General features: G+C 48.9%; 1 protein-coding gene across 4 annotated transcripts; it reads left to right on the forward strand.

The window, feature by feature from the left end:
- The first annotated feature begins 4726 nt into the window (after positions 1–4726).
- On the forward strand, positions 4727–14869 carry Lrrc23 (leucine rich repeat containing 23). Of its 4 annotated transcripts, none has more exons than XM_085839924.1 (8): positions 4727–4797; positions 5468–5602; positions 5688–5797; positions 6272–6525; positions 8686–8816; positions 10385–10521; positions 13846–14149; positions 14579–14869. In XM_085839924.1, the coding sequence occupies exons 2-7, from the start codon at positions 5486–5488 to the stop codon at positions 14117–14119; spliced, it is 1023 nt and encodes a 340-aa protein (XP_085696050.1). In that variant the 5' UTR covers positions 4727–4797; positions 5468–5485; the 3' UTR covers positions 14120–14149; positions 14579–14869. The 4 variants fall into 4 exon arrangements, with proteins under 4 accessions (XP_085696050.1, XP_085696051.1, XP_085696048.1 ...); XM_085839925.1 differs by lacking the exon at positions 4727–4797 and adding an exon at positions 4819–4975 and having other exon boundaries at positions 5439–5602; positions 6368–6525; XM_085839922.1 differs by lacking the exon at positions 4727–4797 and adding an exon at positions 4823–4975 and having other exon boundaries at positions 5439–5602.
- The last annotated feature ends 2 nt before the right edge of the window (positions 14870–14871 follow it).

Raw genomic sequence — 14871 nt, forward strand, 5'->3', positions numbered from 1 at the left:
CAGTGCTCTCTTTTTTTCAAGATTTATTTAGTTCATGTATGTGAGTACACTGTAGCTGTCTTCAGACACACCAGAAGAGGACATTGGATCCCATTACAGATGGATGTGAGCCACCATGTGGTTGCTGAGAATTGAACTCAGGATCTCTGGAGGAACAGTGAATGAGCTATCTCTCAGCCCTAGCCAGTGCTCTTAACTGCTAAGCCATCTCTCCAGCTGACATGGACCAGCCTCAGTCAGGCCCCCCTCAATCTGTGGGAGAACTTGGGGTTCTGGACAGGTGGGTAATGGAGTTGGTGATGAAAAGGGTGTGACAAACAGACATGACACAAGGGAGTGTGGATCTGAATGTGTTTTTCTCAAAGTGAGCACCAGTCTTATAAGTGACTTTTACACAAAACAGAGGAATGCCTATAAAGGACTGGCAGGAACCAGCTGGGATAAAATTCAATGTTAACAACTGGGATCAAAAGCAGCCCCACCTAAAGTCAGCTTAATCTTAGAAGTCCGGGGCAAGAGCTTCATGCCCTTGCCACAGTTCCTATTCTAGTCTATTGTATAGTCCATCTTCCCCCCTAGGCCATTGTAAATTCCTGTGTATGGGTATAACTCAGCTATCTATAGTGCTAAGTATCTACTCTGGTTCCTCCCTAGACCACAACCTTCCTTTTTCCTAGATAATGGCAAATTCCTGCATATGGGAGTAGCGTGCCCTGAGATTTCTAACTCTGTGTAGTAGATAGTAATGTCTGATTTCTTTCACTATCTCTCTTACAATACTAGAGACAATTCTGAATGTCACTGACTAGGCAACATTCTTACTGAATTCAAAGCCCATGGTCGGCTCAAGGACTGCCTAGGACTGGTGAGGAATCTAACTTAGCTATATGTCAAAATCAATCCTTAGAGGCACTTATAATAAAGCAATATTAAGGGAAAGCACACAGATCCGTTCACCGACTAAAGCAAAGACAGATTTGGAACATTTGTTATCACAGGATGCCATGGTTCCAGAAGACGATGTTTCTGTGAATTTCTCGCCTCAGGACCGTGTCCAGGCTTTTCGGCCTGTCACATGGGTCACTACTAGAGTGGATGTAGCATCCAGCCATTCCCTTTCTTCAAATATCTTTCAAAAATAAAATCCAACTCCATCCTGGCTAGCTCTTAAATTCTTTTGTAAATTAATTTTTTTATTTAATTAAAATATAATTACATGATTTCTATTTCTTCTTCCACCTCTCCTATGCCCTCTTTCTCTAATTAGTATTGATACACACACACACACACACACACACACACACACACACACACACACATGCAAATAAATATGTAAATGCTAGCTTCTGGGTCTGCTTAGTGTGACTTTTACCTGTGTTTTCTTAGGCGGACCACTCGGTGTTGAATAACCATTTAGGAAACTCATCCTGGGGAAGGCTGGTTCTCTCTCAGTTCTTCATCTAGGGCTGTGAGATGTTTCTCATCCACCTTGGCACATCAGTTGAGGTTGTCATTATTCAGTTCTGGTTTAATTTAGGCAGCCATATTGTTGAGATTTCATGAGATAGCCTGCAATTGCTACCTCTGTTGAAGCCATGGATCCTGGGTTGACCTGTGGTCCCTGAATTTCTAAGGGATTAAAGGAATTGCTTAGACTGGTGAGGGTGGCAGAATGGCCGTGTGAGTGTTCCTGTATGGATGGAAGGATATCCTGGGACTTGGAATCCCAGGAACCACACACAGCTCTGAGAGGAAGCCTTCTCAGCAGAGGGCATTGCAGCTCCTAGGGGAGGGGATCCCCAGGCGAGCTTAGGAGCCTCAGCCCTGCCCCACTTCTCAAACCAGGCAGAAAATCTCACAAAAGTAATTTCTGGAGAGTCCAGGAAGTGGAGGGAGGAATCCGGGGATGACTGCCCTCTGCTCCTGGGCAGCAGAGAATTGAACAAAGGGCAGGGCTTATATCGGGTTTCTTAGGGGGCGGAGCTTCTCGGGTCAGGGATTTCCAGATTGAGAATTGGTGGGACTTCAAGTCCTGACCTTGGGGAGCTCGGGAATTGATGGGTATCCTGTTCAGGAATTTGTAGATTTTCATGCTTAGGGATTGGTGGGTTTTATGTGAATTTCAGGGACTGGTTTTCTTGCTCAGGAGTTGGTAGCTTTTTTTACACACACACACACACACACCTTTCCTGCATTGGGCCCCTGGGTTGGGATGGGAAAACCTTCCCAGCCTCTGGAGGCTTTGGATAAGGTGCTAAGCTGCTTGGGGAAGCTGGAAAGGAAGGGTTCCCACCGTGAACAGCTCCTGCACTGGTATTTCACAAGGGCTGTAGGCTATGGCGGGAAAGGAGATGCACCACTCTGGACAGCTCCTGTGAGGCTGCAGGCTGAGGAGGAGTCGCGGGTTTTATTTATCTATTATTTATTTTCACAGGAGCCGCCATTTTCAGCCACCGACTGGGGTCACAAAAGCTGGGTTTGCCACTTTGACAGCTCTTGTGGTACTCCACAAGACTACAGACACGGTGTCTCCTTTCTTGTCCTCTTGACAAGGCTTGAACTTACTGTGGCTTCTAGGCTGGTTTTGAACTTAAAGCAATCCTCCTGCCTCAGCAACAAAGTGCTGGGATTACAAGACTGTGTCACTTAACACACTTCCACTTGCAAAGCACTTCCAGCTTTCAGGGCCCATTAATGTTTATTCTTGTTGCCTCTTAATCCCAGTACTTGGAAGGCTGAGGCCATCCTGGGCTACACAGTAACATTCCAGGCCATCCTGGGCTACACAGTGACATTCCAGGCCATCCTGGGCTACACAGTGAATTCCAGGCCATCCTGGGCTACACAGTGACATTCCAGGCCATCCTGGGCTACACAGTGACATTCCAGGCCATCCTGGGCTACACAGTGAATTCCAGGCCATCCTGGGCTACACAGTGACATTCCAGGCCATCCTGGGCTACACAGTGACATTCCAGGCCATCCTGGGCTACACAGTGACATTCCAGGCCATCCTGGGCTACACAGTGAATTCCAGGCCATCCTGGGCTACACAGTGACATTCCAGGCCATCCTGGGCTACACAGTGACATTCCAGGCCATCCTGGGCTACACAGTGACATTCTGACTCAAAATATCATTTTTAATTTATTTTCTCACCATAACCTCAGTACTGAGAATACTGGGGTGGGGCTGGGCAGGGGCAGGGGCAAGGATTTGTTTACTATGGGTCAACCAAGTGCAAAACCACTTACACTGTTTTTTGAAAACTCTCTAATTCTTTGAGATAAACGGTGTTTCATTTTGAAACTAGCTAGCCCGGAACATTCTCCCGCTTCAGCTTACAGACAGCTGCTGTTCACAGACGTGTGCCACCAAGCATAATTCAGCAATATATTTATAGATGATATAGGCTGAAGAACACACAGCTATTGAGTAGCAGAGCTGTTTGGAACCCAGAATTTATGCTTTAAAGCTACCGCTGTTGCTAGAGCCCCCTGTTCCTTGATACCAAGAGAACAGATTTGTCTATTATGTTCCCCGAGCTGGACTGATCCAAAGGACCACTTCCTGACTTCCAGCCCACACATTCCATCAGACCACTTTGCAATCTTTAAAAAGATTAGTTTACCTAAGTGTATGGTTGTGTGTGTGTGTGTGTGTGTGTGCATGAAGGCCAGAGACATTGGATCCCCTGGAGATGGAGTCCTAGATGGTTGGGAGCCACCTTCTGTGGGTGCTGAAAACCAAACCCGAGTCCCCTGCAATTGCACGAGTGCTCTCAACCCCTGAGCCATCTCTCTAGCCTCCAATTTGCATTTTATATAAAGCAGGTAACAATTAGTCCCATGTGTTCCTGTATCAAGCATTCTCTTTCCCTTAGACTCCACAAGATAGTGTTAGTTGGGCATGGTTGCACTCACCTGTAATCCCAGCGTTTAAGAGGCTGGGAAAGGAGTGACTTCGAGGCAGCCTGGCTTACATAGAAAGTCTGCTGCTTCAGAGGAAAACAGCAACAGCGAAGTCGCAGAGTAGCTCAGCAGACTCCTCCCAGTTCTTAACGTTACATGTATTCTACAGAATTCTAGAGAACTGCTAGTAATCTGCAGATCTACCAAGACTCCAAGCCAGACCTTTTATTTTTTTAGATGTATTAATTTTATTATTTTACGTGTATGCTCGTTTGACTACGTATGTACGTACGTGGGTACTCACACTATGTGCATGTCCAGTGCATGTAGAGGTCAGAAGATGGCATCAGATCTCTAGAGCAGGAGTTACAGATGGTTTGTGAGTGCTCGAACAGAGCTGGGTCTTTTAGAAGAACAGCCAGGGCCCTTAATCTCTGAGTCATCTCTCCTGCAAGAGGGGGTCGCAGGGGTCGCAAAGCTGGGTCTTAAAGGTTTGCACCACCAGGCCACCTTCGAAGTAAATGAGCTGACCCCGGCCAGCAACAAATCCCATAACTTAGTATTTCTTGCTTCTCTTCGTGCCTTTCCCCCCCTCATCCATCTCCTTTTTGCTTCTTAGGGATAGTCTTAAAGCCCAATTCCTTTGCATACGGACATCTAATTGCTTTAAGGACTTAATGGCCAGTCCCTCCTCCCTCCCGCTTCTCAGTGCTGCTGTTAATATTGGACCATTGTTTTATGTCCGCCGACAATTAACTCCTTGACACTCTTTTCTCGCCTCCTCCAGGTTCCTGGGATTAGAAATTTGGCCTCGTAACCTGGCAACCACTGAACTACCCGCTGAGGGTGGAAATAGGAGCGTTAGAGTTTTTGCTTTGCGGTTGAGGTACTCTAAGCTCTCAACGGAAGCTGGCTGCAAAGCTAAGCGTCCCGCCCCTGTTGCCATAACAACAATATATAACTCCGGCTACCCCGTTGCGTCTTCCAAAAAAAAAAAAAAGACAGTCTTGGAGTCTCAGCACAAAGATCCTCTCCTTAACTACTTCTAGAGGAGCAGAGTCAGGGTCTGCGCCCACTTCTGAAGGCGAATTGGGTTGGAGGGTTGAAGACTTCGTGTCAGGGAAATGGTGGTGTTAAGCAAAGAGACCGTATTAGAAGAGGGGTTGGGGTGGAAGGGAACCCGGAGGTGAGGTGTGGGTAAAGAAGGGGAGGATGAGTAGGTAGGGGAGATTTTAGGAGGACATGTAGAACTGTATCAAAGGGAATTGAGGAAGGAGGACGCTGGGCTACTGGGACACTGTTGGAGGCAAGTGACAGCAGGAACAGTCTGGGAGTGTGGGAAAGTGTCCCAAAGGGAGCAGGGGTGGAGTGGGGAGGAGACTCCGAGCAGAGACTGGGAGTCCAAAGACGGTCTCCAGCATGAGGAAAGATGCTCAGGTGGGAGTTCAGAGGTGACAGAGGCACCTGTAGCTGGAGATGAGGGACTGGAGGGTTGGTGGGGGTGGGAGCTAAGACCTTCTTTCTCAGAACCAGGACTGAGTTTCATCTGACTCCAGAGCGCAGGTCGGAGAAAGATGTCGGATGAAGATGACGTGGATGACATTGATGCAGAACAGGATGAACTGGAAAGTGACAAGGAGATAGAGGAATGGGAAGACTACAGGAAAGAGACAGAAGAAGCCTCTGAGGAAGTGAGAGCCTGCTTCAGGAGGGCTCCCGGGGCTCGGGACTAGAGGGGAGCTGGAGAGGGGTGCCTGTATTCCTCACCTCTTACAGTGGCTGCCCACCCCCATCTCGGAGGCCATGATGAAGGAAGGGCTCTCATTGCTCTGCAAGATTGGCAGTGGACTGGCTCACGCTTATATTAAGCTGGAGGCTAAGGACAGGTGAGGACTGCGAGACGGGAGCATCTCGTGCCTTCCCTTTCTCATTCCTGAGTGTTTGGGCTAGAGCTCATGGGAAGACATGGTGGGCTTCGCTTTTCAGAACGTCCGTCCGGGACTGTTCCGTGACTGGAAGGGTAGCTTAGCAGTGGAGAACTTGCCTAGTATGCACAAGGCTCCAGGTTCATCCCCAGCACCAAAGACAACACACTGAAGCTTCTGTGGGAAGTCTCTGCTTGGCTCTGAGATGTAGCTTAGTAGTATGAAAGGTCGTTTGCCATGTGCAAGGCACTAGTTTTAATCTCTGCACTGAAAAACAAGAAGAAAACCCCACTTGCCTCCTCTTCCCCTCCGTCTCTGTCATCCCAGTGCAAGGCCTCTCTGCATTGCTCTCTGTCCTAGCACCTGTGCCAGTTCTCGCCGGATTCTTATCCTTTCTGGTGGATGTCTACCCCAACCCCACCCCCCACTTCCTAGGGACCTCACAGACATCTCCTTACTGCGCTCCTATATCCATCTTCGCTATGTGGATATTTCTGAGAACCACATTACAGACATATCGCCGCTCAACAGTCTCACTCACCTCCTGTGGCTCAAGGCCGATGGCAATCAGCTTCGGAGTGCCCGGATGAATGAACTGCCCTACCTGCAGATCGCCAGCTTTTCCTACAACCAGATCATAGACACTGAAGGCATCTTTCATCCCCGTCTGGGAAGCCTGGATCTCAAAGGTGGGTCCTTAGGAAGAGATACACAGACCTTCCCTTCCTAGCATGGAGCTGGCAGAAGCAGGAAGTACATGTTTGGTGGTTGAGCCACTCAGCCATGTGGATACAGGCATTCATTTGTTAAGGCACACGCTGGACTGGGGATACAACTCAGCAATAAAGCCTTGTCTATATATTTATACCGGGCCTAGCAAGAGAGAGAGAGAGAGAGAGAGAGAGAGAGAGAGAGAGAGAGAGAGAGAGAGAGAGAGAGAGAGGCTTACTAAAATCAATTGTATTTTTTTTTGTTTTGTTTTGTTTTTTTGGTTTTTTGAGACAGGGTTTCTCTGGTTAGCCCAGGCTGAGCTCGAACTCAGAAAACCGCCTGCCTCTGCCTCCCAAGTGCTTGGATTAAAGGCGTGTGCCACCACTGCCCAGCCAATTGTATTCTTTTTTAAAATTTATTTTTAACTACATGTACACGGGTATGTGCAGGTGTCTGCAGAAGACCAGAAGAAAATGTCAGCTTCCTGCGATCTGCCTGATGTGAGTGCTGGGAACTGAACCCAGGTCTTCTGAGAAAAGCCACCAGGGTTCTTCAGCACTGAGTCATCTCTGCAGCCCCTCGTAAAATTCTTTATGACAGTTTTCCATGCTGGAGACACAACAATGAGCAAAGCCAAAGCTCTCTGTTCTTATGGAGAGTCCATTCTAGTTTAGCATGATAGACAGATAACCGTGAGCATAGTAAGCAAATACAAGCCAGGTGTGGAGGGAGGCTCAAACCATCATCCCGATGCACTGGAGGTAGAACGGGGTCAGCCTGGCCTGCAGAGTGAGGCCCTGTCTAAAAAACAAAACAGAAAACATAACTCAAAAAGGAGATAAATTCTAAAGAAAAATAGGTTGGAGAAAGATTGCAAAAGGATCTGGTGAAGATTCTCTCTCTCTCTCTCTCTCTCTCTCTCTCTCTCTCTCTCTCTCTCTCTCTCTCTCTCTCTCGTACAAGGGACTGAATCTAGGGTCTTGTGCATGCTAGGCAGGCACTCTTCTCCCAAGCCATATCCCAGCCCTTATTATAACTTTTATTTTATTTTTATAAGATTTTTAAAGGTTAGCTGGTTTATGCATTTTATGGATGAGTGAGTGCTTTGTCTGCATGTATGCCTGCACACCAGAGGATAGCACTGGGTTTTATTATAGATGCTGTGTGGTGGTTTGAATACGCTTGGCCCATGGGAAGTGGCACTGTTAGGAGGTGAAGCCTTATTGGAGGAGGTGTGCCCTTGTTAGAGGAAGTGTGTCACTGTGGAGGTGGAACTTTGGGGTTTCATATATATGCTTAAGTTCGCCAGTGTGACACAGAATCTCCTCCTGGCTGCCTTCTGATCAAAAACTCTCAGCTCCTCCAGCACCATGTCTGCCTTACAGACTGCCATGTTTCAGACATGAACAAACTGAACCTCTGACACTGTAATCCATCCCCAATTGAATGTTGTCCTTTATAAGAGTTGCCTTGGTCATGGTGTCTCTTTAAGGTAATACCCCACAGTCCCAAAGTCCATATTTCTCCAAACAAAAACATGGTCAGGCATATCACAGCAATCAGCCCAGTCCCTGGTACCAACTTCTGTGTCAGTTAAGGTTACATTGCTGTGAAGAGACACCATGGGCCAGGCATATTCAAACCACCCGAGATGGGCTGTGAGCCACCACACGGTTGCTAGGGATGGAACTCAGAACCTCTGGAACTGCAGGCAGTGCTCTGAGCCATTAAAAGCCATCTCTTTAGCCCCAAAAATTTCTTTTAATTTTGAGAAGGGGTCTGATAAATTTCTGAAGCTGGACTTGAACTCACTCAGTAGTAACCCAGGAAGGCCATAGCTTTGTGACCCTGCTGCTTCAGGTTCCTAGGCACAGATGACACTTTCAAACTGGTTGCTGAGGGGAAATACCACCTGACCAAAGATGTGCAGGAGAGAAGGACGTCAGTCATGAGTGTTGCTCGGGCATTACCAATTCACTCTCAGAGCATAGGTGGGCAAACCCTGGTCCACTTGCCTCAGAGCTCCAAAGGTGTTACCACCCCGCATCAGAGTGGGAGAAGATGTAGGGGAGCCACCATGTCTCCTGCTGAACCTTCGCAATGGGCCTTTGAGTCCTCGATTCCCTCTTTTCCGACAGGGAATCGCATCCACCAGGTGACTGGTCTGGACCCCGAGAGACTGTCAAGCCTGCACACCCTAGAGCTTCGGGGGAACCAGCTGGAATCCACAAAGGGAATCTGCCTTCCTAAGCTGAAGAATCTCTACCTGGTAGCTCACGGGGCCCTCAGGTGGCATAGGGAAGGGAGCATAGCTGGTAACTCCAGTACCATGGTGGTGACAAGGCCTCTCATGGTACCTGATGCTGTGCAAATATAAAATTAAAACAATAAGTCCAAGCTTATGAATATAATGCTAGCACTTGGGAGGCTGGGTAAGGAGGAGTTAGAGGCCAACCTGGGCTACAGAGAAGACTCTGTCTCTCAGAGGGAAAGGAGGAAAGGAGGGGAGAGGGGAGAGGAAAGCAGGACTACAGTATATGTTGTGTGAACAATGCACACGGAAAATGTTTTGATATAGGTTGTTGCAAGATGCGCTTTTCAGGTACAGAGAACAGGCGAAGAAGGCCACTGCTATATTCATTTGTTTATTGAGACAGGGTTTTATGTAGCCCAGGTTGACCTGAACTGCCTCCACCTCTCCAAGTGCTAGGATTCCAGTATTTACTGTTATAATCCTCATGTGTGTGTGTGTGTGTGTGTGTTGTGTTGTGTTGTGTTAAGGCAGAGTTTCTCTGTGTAGCTCTGGCTATCCTGGAACTCTCTCTGTAGGCCAGGCTGGCCTTAAACTCAGAGATCCAACTGCGTCTGCCTCCCAAGTGCACAGATGCACACCTGCATGCACACACAGTGTGTGCACACACAGACATAAACACATAAAACAAAAATACTAGATTATAGCTGGTCGGTGCGGTGCTATAGGAGAGCTCTGCCACCAAAACTTCCTCCCTCGCCCAGAGCAATGATGGGTTTCCAGTTTCTACTGACAGAGTTGTTGTTGTTGTTGCTGCTGCTGCTGCTGTTGTCGTTCTGAGAAATCTAGTCTTTGGGCTTCTTTCTCTTAAAAAAAATATTTATTATGTATACCACATTCTGCCTGCATGTATGCCTGCAGGCCAGAAGAGGCCACTGGATCCCATTACAGATGTTTGTGAGCCACCATGTGGTTGCTGGGAATTGAACTCAGGACCTCAGGAAGAACAGCCAGTGCTCTTAACCTCTGAGCCATCGCCCCAACCCTTCTTTTCATTTTTTTAGTTAAAATCACTTTACAATTATGTTTGTCTTTGTGTGTGGGTCCTGCACAGCACAGCCTGAGGGTGAACTTGAGCGCTGGCTCTCTTTCCACCATGTGTGGAATGAACAGGGGAATGAACTCAGGCTGTTGGTGTGCCTGCAAACACTCACTGAGTAATCCTAATGGCCCCTTTGTCCTTTTTTTTTTTTTTTTTTTTTTGGTGGTGGTGGTGGGGGGGGGGGAGGAGAGCCATTTGAGATAGGGTCTAACACTGTACTCCAAGCAGGCCTGGAGTTTATGAGGTAGCCCAGGTTGGCTTCTATGCCATGACACTTTTCCTGCCTCTGTCTCCTGAATACTAGGATTTGGGGGATGGGCCACCACACCTACGTCTGCACTCCTTCATTCTCTAATCACACCATCTGTCCCCACCCCCCTTCTCCATGCCCACGCTACTCAGATTTCTTCTTGGCTTCATCCTTTTCCAACTCCCTCTCTCTGCTTCCCACCCTGTGTCAATGTTACCATATGTTGGGATGTAGGCTCAAAACCTGCTGAAGAAGGTAGAGGGCCTGGAGAACCTGAGCACCTTGACCACCCTGCATCTGCGAGACAACCAGATTGAAACTTTGGACGGCTTCTCCCAGGAAATGAAGTCGCTGCAGTACCTCAACTTGAGGTATGGGTGTGCATCCTCTCTAAGACCCACCTCGCACCCGTCCATCACCACGAGCAGCTTCCGAGTCCTGAGTCCGTGGTCCTCTCCCAGTAACTCCCAACTGGGTCCTCACCTTGTCCTTCTAATCCTGCCCTCTGCTGTCCTTTTTTCTGCATTTGCCTCAAAGACCAACACAAAGATCTTCCTGGGAGCTCCAGATTCTTATATTAATTCAATTTATAGTGAATAAGACTATCCTGTATTTAGTAGGGCGTATTCTGTGTTTTAGGGATACCAAAAAGACTCAGAAGTAGTCTGTTTTCTTTTTTTTTTTTTCTCTTTCTTTTCTATTTTTTTTTCTCAAATTTTTTTCCCCTGTGTAGTCCTGGCTATCCTGGAACTCACTTTGTAGACCAGGTTGGCTTTGAAATCAGAGATCCCCCTGCCTCTGCCTCCTGAGTTCTGGAATTAAAGGCGTGCACCTCCACTGTCCACCACTGCTGAGCTTCTTTTTCACTTTTAAATATAAGGGTTTCTCAATGTTCTCCAGGCTGGCCTCAGTCTCTCAGCCTCCTGGATGCTGACAGGTTAAAGGTCTCTGCCATTATGGCTGTTTTTAAGTGATTCACAGTCTGACTCCAGTGCCCTTTTCCTGGCTGTATCCTATGTAAATGTAAACTGACTTTCTCCCTCTCCTAGGCCCCAGTTACCCTTTCCATTCCTTGTCTCTTTATTCCTGAACTGAGCACTACCCGAAAAGGACAGCCTTTTACCTACTATATTAAACACAAGATGTAGTCCGATAGAGGGTGGTGGCAGCACACACCTTTAATCTCAGAACTCAGGAGGCAGAGGCAGAGGCAGAGAGGCAGAGAGGCAGAGAGGCAGAGAGGCAGAGAGGCAGAGAGGCAGAGAGAGGCAGAGAGAGGCAGAGAGAGGCAGAGAGAGGCAGAGAGAGGCAGAGAGAGGCAGAGAGAGAGAGGCAGAGAGAGGCAGAGAGGCAGAGAGAGAGGCAGAGAGAGAGGCAGAGAGGCAGAGAGGCAGAGAGGCAAAGAGGCAGAGAGGCAGAGAGGCAGAGAGGCGCAGAGGCAGAGAGGCAGAGAGAGAGGCAGAGAGGCAGAGAGGCAGAGAGAGAGGCAGAGAGGCAGAGAGGCAGAGGCAGAGAGGCAGAGAGGCAGAGGCAGAGGAGGCAGAGGCAGAGGCAGAGGCAGGGGAGGCGGAGGCAGGGGAGGCGGAGGCAGGGGAGGCAGGGGAGGCAGGGGAGGCAGGGGAGGCAGGAGAGGCAGGAGAGGCAGGAGAGGCAGGAGAGGCAGGAGGCAGAGGCAGAGGGCGAGGCAGAGGCAGAGGCAGAGAGGAGGCAGAGGCAGAGGCAGGCAGGCAGATCTCTGAGTTCGAGGCCAGCATGGTCTACAGAGTGATTTTCAGGACAGTCAGGGTTACATAGTGGAATCCTGTCTTGGAAAAAGAAAGAAAGAGGACAGAGCACAGGGTCCCCAATGAAGGAGCTAGAGAAAGTACCCAAGGAGCTGAAGGAGTTTGCAGTCCCACAGGAGGAGCAACAATATGAACTAACCAGACCCCTAGAGCTCCCTGGGACTAAACCACCAATCAAAGAAAACACACGGTGGGACTCATGGCTGTAGCTGCATATGTAGTAGAGAAGAGGCCCTTGGTCCTGTGAAGGCTCTGTGCCCCAGTATAGGGGAATGCCAGCACCAGGAAGCAGGAGTGGGTGTGTTGGAGAGCAGGAGGAGAGGAGAGGGGATGGAATTTTTGGAGGCGAAACTAGGAAAGGGGATAACATTTGAAATGTAAATAAAGAAAATATCTAATAATAATTAAAAAAAAAGGCTGGGTGTGGTTGGTGCACGCCTTTAAGCCCAGCACTTGGGAGGCAGGTGAATTTCTGAGTTCGAGGCCAGCATGGTCTACAGAATGAGTTCCAGGACAGCCAGGGCTACACAGAGAAACCCTGTCTCAAAAAAAAAAAAAAAAAAAAAAAAAAGAAGGAAGGAAGGAAGAAATAAACTTCAAGTCTGGGTGTGGTAGCACATGCCCATAATCCTAGGATTTGGGATTTAAAGGCAGGATTGTTGCAAGTTTGAGGAGGGGAGGGGCAGATCTATATAGTGAGACTCTGTCAACATCAACAACAAATAAACAGTAACAGCCACAAAAAGAACCAGATGTGGTGGCTCATGCCTGTAATTCCAGTAGTCAGGAGGCTGAAGCAGGAGGATCTCTGTGAGTTTGAGGCCAACCTGGGCTGCAGAGTCAGACTCTGTCATCTGTCAGCCCCTCCAACACACACACACACACACATACACATGATCGGAGGGAGTTTTCTCTAAGCTCCTGTTCCTGATGGACAATTCTTTGTTTTCTATCCATCAAACCTAGGGCCTTGTGCATGTGAAATACGTACTTGATCATCGAGCCTAACAAAATGCCAGCAGAGCTCAAAGTGGGGGACGCTCCAGCCCAGAGCATCTATGGAGATCAGTCTGGGATGCTTAGGAGTGGATTCATAAATGCTTGAAAGCAGGAGCATGGCCATCCCAATGCAGTTTTAGAAAGAAGTACATAGCCGGGCGTGGTGGCGCACGCCTTTAATCCCAGCACTCGGGAGGCAGAGGCAGGCGGATTTCTGAGTTCGAGGCCAGCCTGGTCTACAAAGTGAGTTCCAGGACAGCCAGGGCTATACAGAGAAACCCTGTCTCGAAAAACCAAAAAAAAAAAAAAAAAAAAAAAAAAATACAAAGAAGTACATTAGAAGACTTTTTACTCAAGCTGGGAGGCCCAATCCATCCCTAGCTCTCTGTTCCTTCCCGAAGGAAGCGCCCCCACCCCATAGCACCCCACTCTTGGATCCCAGCTCCTCCTCTGCTCGCCTGATCCTTCCAACCCCTGACACAAAATGTCTGCTCCCACAAGGGACATCTGCCCCTCTTCTCCGAATACAAGCTGGGATGAGGCCTACCTTTGCTGCTCCAACTTTTTTGTTTTGGTTTGTTTTTCGAGACAGGGTTTCTCTGTGTAGCCCTGGCTGTCCTGGAACTCACTCTGTAGCCCAGGCTGGCCTCGAACTCAGCAATCCACCTGCCTCTGCCTCCCAAGTGCTGGGATTAAAGGTATACGCCACCACTGCCCGGCCCCAATGATGACACATCACATGGCATTTAGGGATTCTGTGAAGCGTAGGGATTAGGGAAATGCATCCTGCCAAGTCGGTCCTCAACCATCATTGCTTCCGGGCAGCCCAGTCTTACAAAGACAGTCCAAATCCTAGCTGACAATCAAAGCCCATTTTCCTGAGAGTCAACCCCTCCCCGACCCCATTCACAGGAGCAATATGATTAGTGACCTGGCAGAGCTGGCCAAACTGCGGGACCTGCCCAAGCTTCGAGCCCTGGTGCTGCTGGACAACCCATGTGCGGATGAGACCGACTACCGCCAGGAGGCCCTGGTGCAGATGGCGCACCTTGAGCGCCTGGACAAAGAATTCTATGAGGATGAAGACCGGGCAGAGGCCGAGGAGATCCGTCAGAGGCTGAAGGAGGAACAGGATCAAGATCTCGATCCGGACCAGGACATGGAACCATACCTGCCACCAGTTTAGTGGCTCTTCCAGCCTGCAGGGACAGTAAAGGTGATGCCAGGAAGACAAGCCCCAGGAGGTCAAAGGCTGGGCACACGGGACGAGAGGCCAGAGTTAGGGGCTGCAGGTAGCTTAGATATGAAGGAAAGATGAGAGGGGCCCAGAAAGTGATAAGAGACACAGGAGACCACAGTAGAGAGAAGAATTAATGGGGGGGGGGATGAAGACCGCTGTATAGATATAGCTGGTAGAGACCACTGGTGGGAAGGAGCTCATGAGGGAAAGAGGTGGCCAGTGGTGTATGGAGGATGTAGCTGGGCCAGGGAAAAGATCCTGCACTCAAAATCTGAAGCTAAAAATAACAGAACACCAGGGTGGGGAGGCGAAAGGAGGGCAGAGTGAGGCAGAGACTGAGAGGCCTGGGGATGTGGGCATTCCAGTCGGGCACACGATTGATTTATTTCTCTTCTCTCTTTCCAGGAAGCCATGGACACTGGCCCCAAGAACTGATAAGACTCCAGTGGGGGACCACCACATTCATAGCCCCGTCACAGGAAGTAGGAGATGTTCCTTTTTGTCCCAGACTGGAAATCCATCACATCCCAAGGCTCCTTGGCAGTCATCTGTCTGTGTGGCTTGTTCTGTGGGCCTAAACTCCTAAGCACAGGTCTGGGGTAACTAGGATGCTAGTAGGTGTTGTCTGGAGAGAGGCGCTGAGGAAGTAGGCTGTGATGGGCCAGTTGAGGTTTCAAATAAAAAGGCATTTTTATATT

The sequence above is a fragment of the Mus caroli genome, unplaced genomic scaffold (assembly GCF_978045245.1).
Source record: "Mus caroli unplaced genomic scaffold, Mus_caroli_1 scaffold_7, whole genome shotgun sequence".
In the NCBI taxonomy this organism is placed as follows: Eukaryota; Metazoa; Chordata; class Mammalia; order Rodentia; family Muridae; genus Mus; species Mus caroli.